The 9,614-nt window shown below is 42.8% G+C and overlaps 1 protein-coding gene across 5 annotated transcripts in view; it reads right to left on the bottom strand.

Annotated features, from left to right (window-relative positions):
• Window positions 1–3,855: 3,855 nt before the first annotated feature.
• The window catches only part of LOC104848183 (2'-5'-oligoadenylate synthase-like protein 2), a 30,324-nt gene continuing 24,565 nt past the window's right edge, over window positions 3,856–9,614 (bottom strand). For all 5 annotated transcript variants that reach the window (XM_033762398.1, XM_033762399.1, XM_019204501.2 and 2 more), the window contains 3 exons: window positions 7,749–7,990; window positions 7,125–7,266; window positions 3,856–5,059 (listed from right to left, as the gene is read on the bottom strand). In XM_033762398.1, the coding sequence (XP_033618289.1) occupies window positions 4,586–5,059; window positions 7,125–7,266; window positions 7,749–7,990 (858 nt within the window). In that variant the 3' untranslated portion in view covers window positions 3,856–4,585. The remainder of the gene's footprint in view (window positions 5,060–7,124; window positions 7,267–7,748; window positions 7,991–9,614) is intronic.

Here is a 9,614-nt window from a genome sequence, read left to right as displayed (position 1 = left end):
TTTTTTTTTTTTTTTTTTTTTTTTTTGGTACCGGGGATTGAACTCTGGTCCTTGTGCTTGCAAGGCAGGCCACCGAACCACTGAGCTAAATCCCCGGCCCCAATTTTTTTTTAATTACATAAATTCTAAAAGTTCTCCTGCTTCCAATGTTTCATAGAACCTCGTCCTTAAACAACATCATATTATGACAGTTCTAAGGGTGGTGACAACTTCACACACCTAAGTCAACAACAGCGTAAGATACACCCATTTGTCAAAGGCTGGCAGATGATTGACATCGAGGCAACATAGGAGTCACTCCAACATGAACCCTTTAGACCTTCTGTATTAGATTTTTGTTCACCTTCATGAAATCTGAAGGTGAAGCAGTTTTCAATCATTCAATCCCTAATACGATAGATATATGCAAAGGCTTTAAAAGGAAACAGAATCAGTAACGTGTTGGCTTTGTGCTTTGTCGCAATGACACTCAGGTGAGGGTGTTTCTGGCTGGAAGGAGAGCCAGTGGATCAGAAGGGGCTGGGCTAGGTTTGGGGCAGGAAGAGGATATGTGAAAATGTATAGCATCTTGACTTGGGCTCCTGTAACACAGAGAATGAGATCAAGGCTGGTTTGTTCTGGAAATGATTTCAAGGGAGAAATGTGGGAATTGAGAAGGCCAATCTGAGGACTATTACTAAATCAATAGGTACCGTGGACAATGGGGACTTAATTCCACTGGGGACCCTTTTGAGGAGCTGTGTAGAATGTGCCTGAAAAATGTCTCCCTGAGAACCGGAAGAGGGGACACTGGTTCCTCTCTTCCTGTGGCTTCAGAGCTGCCTTGTCCAGTGTTAACTCCCCCTAACTTCTAGGTTTGTTTTATGCCCTGTAATGGCTAAGGGGACACCTACAGATATGCTTCATCTGTAGGAAGCCACTGTTCCTGTCAAGTGGAGAGAGGTGGTTGGAGAATACAGATTTAAAAAATGTACAAATCAGGGCTGCTATGGTTTGAATGTGGTTTGTCCTCTGAAATTTATGTTGGAGTTTGATGCCCACTGTGCTACTGGTATGCAGGAGGTGGAAAGTTAATCCTACTGCAGTGTTGAAAGTTGGAGCCTTTGGGAGGTGATTAAGATTAGATGGAGTAAGGAGAGAGGAGCCCTCATGACTAAACACTGGCAGCTTTATGAGAAGGAGGGACACCAGGACAAATGCACTTCCTGTCTCCTGTCACACGATGGCCTACACCATCTTGGGACTCTGCCAGCAACAAGGTCATCACCAGATGCAGTCCTTGAACTTTGGACCTCCAGAACTGTGAGCTCAAACAAATCTCTTTATAACTAAACCTGTCTATGGTACTGCATTGTTATTAGCAACAGAAAATGGCCGAATAAAATGCTCTCAAATTCTTCCCATCTCTGAAAGCAGCCCCCTTCTGCAGTGTGGATTTTGCAGTCCTTTTTGTCAAGAAGTGGAGTCAGTTTCCCTGTCCCTTGAGTCAGGGCTTGGTTACACTGCTTGCTTCGACCAATGGGACAGTATAATATCCATTAAGGTATGTGGCCGGATATCAAAGGAAGTCAGTCTAGGGTATAAAAGAAATGGAAAGGTCAGTATTCAAGGTCCCTCCTTCTTGAAACCCTGGGGTTTTCTTCTCTGAATCTTGGCTTGGAGCTGGATCAAACTCACTGGGTTCCATCCCCATCGCACGACAATGAGCTCATGCTGACTAATTAGCATATCAATCTGCCCCCCTACTCCAAGACCTCTAGATACCCACAGAGACCTGCATGACCTCTGTTTAGAAGTAGCCTAGGAGAGCCGGTGATTTAGCTCAGTGGTGTCACCACCTGTCTTGAAAGCACAAGGATTCGAGTTTGATCCCTGGTACCAAAAGAAGTAGGCAAGGCTACTTTTATTCCTCAGTATATAATAATCCCTGAACACCAACATTATTTATCTCCTTGTGTTCAGACAAAATTGTTTGTTGGTTTTATGCGCTTTATCCTTACCATATCTTGGGCACCATAGATGAAAGCTGTACCCAGTCTTAAGCCATCCAGTGACCAGGGACTTTCACACATTTTTTTTTCAGTGCCTAATATTACAACTTTCCCATCCTCTTTCCTAGATACACATCAGAAAGGGGATAGTGCCTGCAGATCTGGACCCAATAGACACATGGAGGTTTTGGGGGACAACATGTAAATGTATGCACAAATGAACTCTACTGGCCAGGACTTTACCGTACTGTCCCAGTTGGCTGCGATGGAGGTTGGAAAATGTAATCTCTAGTCCTTAGAAATGTGCTTATTACTGTGGAAATAAGGGAGAAAAAGTATTGCAGGGGAAACAGAAATTGCTGCCACATCTTTTTAGTATTTTTGCTATTTTGGCTCAAGCAGGGGACTAGGAACGAGGAAAATGCCAAGATCAAAGAAGATACAGTTCTTTAGAATTTCCTCTATCCGGGGAATTCCCCCACCCTGGGTTATGAAAGGGAAACTTGGAGGAGGTAGGGGAAAAAAACTAATAACAGCTGGTAGCTGCTACATATATCAAGCACTTACTGTATGCCAGACACGGAGTGAAGAATTTCATACGCTTAATGTTGAGTTTCCATAGGGGGAAAATGGTTATCATTCTAAGCTTGTTGTGATAAATAAATGCCAAGCACTCTGCTATTCCTAGCATATAGAGAATGGTCAAAAAATAAGGGTCCCCAGAACTCATAATCGGATTGGTGTAGCCCAGCCAATAGGTAAACCTATCGTGGGTCAAGTGATCATCCTTGGTCTAATCAGGTTTGGCAGAAGGTGAAGTCTCTTGGTGCAAACAAGATTTATTGAAAGGCTTGAGAAGATTAGCAGGGTGATAAGGCTAGATTTCAGGGTGTGTGTCTACTGAGGGAAGGGCAGAAAAGGTGGGCAAAGAGTTCCTTCCAGATGATGTATGAAAACCCCAGGAAGTTCCTGCTGCAGTTGTCATGATTTCCCTTCCGTAAAAGTTGTTCTCCAGACGTCATTTCCTCTTCTCTAAGCCTCACTAAGCTCATCTGTAAAATGGGGTTATTTCAACTTGTTCATCCAACTTCCAGGCCAACTGTGATGATAACAATCAAACAATGTTGTGTCTATATGGTATCAATGCCAAATTCCCAGCCCTTAAATGCCATATAAATGCATAGAATTGTTAAATACTGAACAATAAAGAAAATAATTTTATCAAGCTGCTGAGGCAGATCTTGGTGAAAGGTCTCGGGTGCAGAAAATGCATCCAGTCTGGCTTACTCAACGAGGGGCTTCTCATTCCATTGAGGTTGAGGGGAAGATTCAGGAGGAATTTCAGAGGAAAAAAGTCAAACCTGATCTCTTACAGCTTTTGTCCCTAGGAACATGTGAGGACTTTTGCTTCCGTTTCTTACTGCATGTGGCTTCTTTCTCTGTACTTAAGTATGGGCTCGAGTGGTGCTCTGGTTTGGGCCTCTTCAGTATTATCTACTTCCGCTTACACTGTCACTCTCATTTAACTATGCTGTAACTATTTAACCTCACTGTACCTGGTATCACTCTCCAGGATTCAAAATCAGATTGGCTAAGTATAGTCAAGTGTTGGAAGGATTCCATTCTGTTTCGTATTGGTCCAATTAGGTTTAGACAGAGAGGAAAGGGAGCATTGGATTTCAGCCTGGAGACCAGGTTCAACAGGGGGCCTGTGTAGGTATTTGGGCATTTTCAAAGAATGAGACATAGGCTGGTAGGCTCCCCGATGCGAACTCTAAAATTGCATTGGACTGAGACCCATATAAAGACCGTTAGTGAAAGACTCAAAGCCATTTTTTTTTTCTCATTCCTTTATTTAGCAAGTATGTGCCAAGAGTTGATACCGGGCAGGTACCATTATAGATCACAGGGGACAAGCAATAAGACAGTTTTTGGCAAGTTTCATTTGACCAGGGAATCGATCCAACAAAGGAACACAGTGAAGGCTTCACAGAAGTTAAATCTGGGTGAAGGGAGAGGATAAAGGAAAAGGATGAGTTGGTCAACCGTATGGCGTATACAAATTGAGCATGCATTAAAATTACTTGGAAGATCTATTAAGACACAGGCTGCTGAGTCTGACCACCTGAGAATCAGACTCAGGTTAAGTCTGGGAGAGGAGCTGAGAATTTTCCTTTCTAAGAAGTTTTGAAGTGTTACTGATTATGCTGGTGTGCTTTGAGATTCAGTGATTTAGATGTCTGGACATTGAAAGATGGAAACACGGACAAGGAGAAGGACAGGTGACTTCAAGTGATGGCGTCGTGACCCAGGAGTTAGTGTTCTGGAATTGCAAGTGTTAGGGAACAGCTGGTGTGTTTTAAAAGGCGAGGGGAGATTGAGGGGTAAGCAAGGGATCTTGAAGGTCAAGGACAGGAATTTGAACTTCACTCTCTAGGTAATGGGGAGACACTGAAGGATTTTAGGCAGGGGAGGGGTACGTTCATATTTAGGCTTCAGAAAGAGCACAGTGAGTAGAAAAGGGTGGGGTGGGGGAACAGGGCCATAGGAGTCTACATCATGAGCAGCCTGACCACAGGCAGTCGTGGGGATGTTCAGCTTCTCCTAAAGAGCAGGACGGTGTCACAATCTTTGATCTCTAGGTCTTCAAGGCAGTGATTATTTCTCAGGTTCCGACCCTGGAACTTCAGGGTCTGATCCTCCACACAAGGTCCTCCAGCTTCTTCAATTACTTCTTTCAAGTCAAGGATGGTGTCATCAGGATTTATGGCATAAGGCCTGCTCTGGCCACTAGAATCCTTCACAAAGACCTGGATCTCATCAAGGGAGGTCTCCAACACCCGGATGTTCACCTTAGAGAAGATCCCATAGTATGCCAGGGTCTTCTGGCTGCTGAGCAGTTTCCTCTGCCCTCCTGGCTCCTGGAAGGAGAGGCGCTGATAGCCACAGATGTCATTTCTTATCTTGATCTCTGCCTTCATCTTCCTGATGGGGCTATAAGGATCCACTGAGAGTGTCCAGTCCTCCTTCCCTGTCTGTTTCACTGTCGCCTGAACATCCCTTGCTCGCTGGAAAGGAAGAAAGAGCAGGTAAAGGTATCTGGGTGGTCATGACTGTCTGTCGTCTCTAAAAGTTCTCCCTCTGGCCACTGATGATATAATTTATTATTTTCTGAGACATTTTCAAAAATAATAGGAGGCAGTATTCATAATTTTGTGGGACAACAGGCATAGGACTCTTCCAAGCAAAGGAAACTATTTGGACATTTTAGGTTTACAGAATCAGTAGGTCAAACTCTGCCCTTTGACTCAACACACCAGAGTAAAAATTGGCAACGGGTTTCCAAATAACACTCCTCCTGGGTGGGACTATTCTGTGTCCTTGCCTGTCACCTGGTGGTAACATTAGTACCTCCATGAGCCTTTCACAGTGCCATTGTGAGGTTCAACAACGTAATGTGCTGGATTCTGGAATGTAAGTTTAAGGACATTTATTGCAATGGAGGAAGTCTGAAGACATCTAAAAAATCTGCCACAGATGCTGGTCATATAAATTGAAGTACTTGAGTGTATTGAATTATCACATAGTTGCTGAAAAGACCAATTGGACCAAGAAAGATTGAATGTTCTGGTTCATTCAGTGCAGTCCTGGTGTAGGTCCCTTGACCTCGTGTAATTAACATTACCCCATTTCATGCTCGAAAGTGTTCTGATTTGGACTTTATGTTATGTGATTGTAACTGTTAGGTCCATACGTGAGGATAGGGAATTATCTTTTAAATGAGTTAATTTAATAAGGGAACAATCAATTGAATACTAATTTAAGTAAAATAAAAATGCATCCAGGCACATGCTTAGAAGGAGTTATGTGGAAGGATGAGTGGATGTTTGAGAGGTAGTATTTCTAAGTCAGGGTTGCGATAGGAGCGAGGACTTACTTATTATTTACTTACTTACTTTATTTATTTATTTGGTACCTGGTACCGAACTCAGAACCTTGTGCTTGTGAGGCAGGGATGGTGCCACTGAGCTAAATCCCTGGCCCAGGACTTACTTTGAATTACTTTTCAACAATTTGTTTTGCCTTTTTTATGTGCATTGGGGGTTAAACCCATGGCCTTTACACTGAGCTACATCCCCACCCAGCCTTTTAATATTTTTATAATTTTTTTTTTGTACTGGGGATTAAACTCAAGACCTTGCGCTTGAGGGGCAGGCGTGCTGCCACTGAGCTAACCCCCTGGCCCTGTATATTTTTTTAAAATTTTGAGGTAGGGTCTTCCTTAGTTATTAAATTTCCCAGGCTGCACTTGAACTTGCCATCCTCCTGCCTCAGTCTCCCAGAGGGCTGGGATTACATGGATACACCACCACATCTTGCCCTGGCATTGCTTTTCCTGTTTTCTTTGTTTGCTTGCCTCCCAGGAGCCGCCAGATCTGCTGGACATTCTCTAGTGGACACTGCTGGGTGGTAGGGCCTTAGTTATCTGTCTCATTTCAGTAGCTGTCAGATTGTCTTTTAGGCCGGACTTAGAATTTCCACACAGGCCATGACAAGTGGGACAGGTGACAAGATTCCTCTGTGAGAAGTAGGTTGGGAAATAAATTATCTCAAGGAGTTCACAAACAGAGTCTTGGTCCTGAACCCTAGATTGCTACTTAGAGTACTGGCCACAGAGTCTGGGCTGTGACCCATGTGGGAAAAACCTGTACACCATGAGGTGTGCAGCTAGGATTGTTGCCCACAACAGAGTCCTGTGATCCTCACTTATTTTGGGGGGTGGGGTGGGGAAAATGTCTACTAAATCTCTTGCTTATATAGCGAGAAGCTGCACTTTTGACAGCTCACAAAAGGAGAAACATTACCCCACAGGATATGTGTATGGGAGTATCCTGATTCTATCTCTGAATTGGCTACAGAGCAGAGCAGAAATTGCTGCTCACTTTATAGGTGAAAGAACTGAGGCCAGACATTTATCACAGAAGAGAACTTCCTATCTATTTGGCTGGAATGTCTGCATGGGAGGTGATTTCCTGTCACAGGACCTATGGATGCTGGAGTTGGTGGGGGCAGGTTCACATGGCGCTAACACGAGGGCAAAACTGAGTCCTGACCACAGAAGGAGAGTTGTACCTGTACATGCCAGCGCCCGCTGGGGTCTTCAGTCCAACAGCAGGCCTGCTGCAGGCAATAAGCAGCCTCTTTGGCCATCAGATCCCACCTTCTTCCCCTGGCCAGGTTGTTGGTGGGGTCAGCTGGGTCTAGGATAATGGGCCTGAGGAAAATAAGGGAGGCAGATCTCTGTCACAGTCAGGATCCTGGCTCCTGGCACTCATATGCAAGTGTGCAAGCCTTTGTGTAGGAAGGAGTCCTTGTAAGCTGACGCTTGTTGTTTAGGTTTGGAGATATAATCTAAGCTGACTTGGTCAGAGTGAATTTCTGAGATTTTGCTTGGAATGTTCCTTCTTGTCCTGGAACATATAGGTCCAGAGGAGAAGCCCAGGACTGACACAACCATGAAGGAATTAACGTGAATTTGATGGTAAAACCCTGGGAAAGACAGTTGAACAATTCACATAAAGGGCCTCTGATGACACAGCAAACTTCTGGATCATGCCATACCTGAACCTTCTTTTATCTTTGGGCTTTTCGGTTACAAAAGCCAGTAAGTTCCTTAGCATTTTTTTTTAAAACAAAGCTGTTCCTGTTGGATTTCTTGTTCCTTGAAGTTGAAAGTAATGCAACCAACATACTCACCTGCTCTTCTTCAATCGTTGTTTGATGAAATTTCTGACGGTCTCACTTTGGAAATCATAATACTTGGTCCAGTATATGCAAATGTCTTCATAATCTCTGAGAAGGGTCATCACAGCCGCAAGTCCTTCATCCATGTTGAAGTTCTCTTTTTGGTCAGTACCCATTTCCCAGGCATAGACGGTCAGTAGCTCCAGTGCATATTTTGGGGGCAGAGCTACTTTTTGATACTGAGGTTTCACATACTAGAGAAAGGGGTTGGGGAGAGAACACAAGATAACTGATGCACTAAGAATTCTCAGGTCACTGTCTTGTATTATGTAGCATAAGCCAAAGAAAGGCAGGGTCTAGGTGGACTTACGCCCTGGGGTTATAAAGATTTCAATGAAAGAGGACACTAGGGTTCCTGATGGATCCTCCGGGCCTTATCAATCCATGTTTTTCAGTTGGAATGGAGGAAGTAATATAATGAGTATAGAAAATAATTGAAGAAAAAGAAAACACACATAACATAAGACACAGTTGAAAGTTGAAAGGGAAAGAGTAACGTGAAAAGTGCAATTCCTTCTTCAAAGTTAATTAAAAGTTTTATTGCAATCTCACTTGGAATCCCAGTGGTATCCCCACCCCCAGTGGTATTTTAAACAGGATAAAATAGCCTTCAGATTCACATAGAAACATAAATGCCTAAGAAAAGCCAAGAAAATTACAAATTATATACATGTACCAACTTCCCAAGATGATTGTAATATATATGCACTGCAAATGTATACTAATAAAAAAGCAAACAAAAATTATGAAAAAGAAAAATAGTCTGATATTTGTCTTTTTGGTCATGACATATAAAGCAATTATAATATGTTTTTGGTATAAGAATAAGCAATAGTCAAATGGAACAGAACAGACAGCCCAGAATCTGTTCCCAGTAAATAGAATTTAGTCTTTTTTTTTTTTTTTTTTTTTTGTACTGGGGATTGAACTCGGGTCCTTGTGCTTGCAAGGCAGGCCACTGAACCGCTGAGCTAAATCCAAGGGCCTTGGAATTTAGTATTTGACAAAGGTAATATTTTGGATCTGTGGGAAAGAAACATACAACTCAATGACTGATGTGCAATTTGTTACCTATGTGGTAGAAAATAAAGTGATTGCAATGTTCCACTATATACCAAAAAAATTACAAATGAAGTTGCTGTACATATTCAACCATATTAGAAGAAAAATGATGTGGCTAATACATGCGTATAGAATACACATATGTCAGTATGTGTATATGTAAGGGGGGTCAATTAGGAAACATAATCTATAAAAGAAAAGTCAGACATTTATCTATGTGAAAATTAGAAACCACTGTGTTGTCCAAGGCAGTATAATCAAGATTATAGATGAATGATATATTGGTAAATATATCTGAGACACACATGAGAAATACTGTATACTTTACTTCTGCTGTTGTTACAATAGATTTTCACATGGAAGGTAAAACTAAGACCCTTACAAGAGGTTCTCACAAGGAAGGTAAAACTAAGTCCCTTGCTTGGGCAGTTCCTAGGAGGGTTTGCGTCCCTGTGAGAATCTAATGCTGCTACTGATCCGACAGGAGGCTGAGCTCAGGTAGTAACTGAGCAATGGGAAGTGGCTTCGGATACTGATGACCCTTCCCCGGCTCATCCACTGCTCACTTCCTGATGCCATGGACTAGTACAGTTCCTAACAGGCCATGCACTAGTACCCATTCGTTACCATGGGAATGGGGATCACGGCTCTGTAGATTACAAATAATTTCCAACGATACTAGTATTTCACTTACAAGGTTTAACCTGCCTGCTACCCTTAGTTGATTGTTCCCTTTTTTTTCTCCTTCTTTAAAAC

The sequence above is a fragment of the Fukomys damarensis genome, unplaced genomic scaffold, assembly GCF_012274545.1.
Source record: "Fukomys damarensis isolate Sample0158 unplaced genomic scaffold, DMR_v1.0_HiC HiC_scaffold_12, whole genome shotgun sequence".
NCBI classification, from domain to species: Eukaryota; Metazoa; Chordata; class Mammalia; order Rodentia; family Bathyergidae; genus Fukomys; species Fukomys damarensis.
Note: the sequence above shows the minus strand (reverse complement) of the source record. Positions and strands in the feature narration are given on the sequence as shown.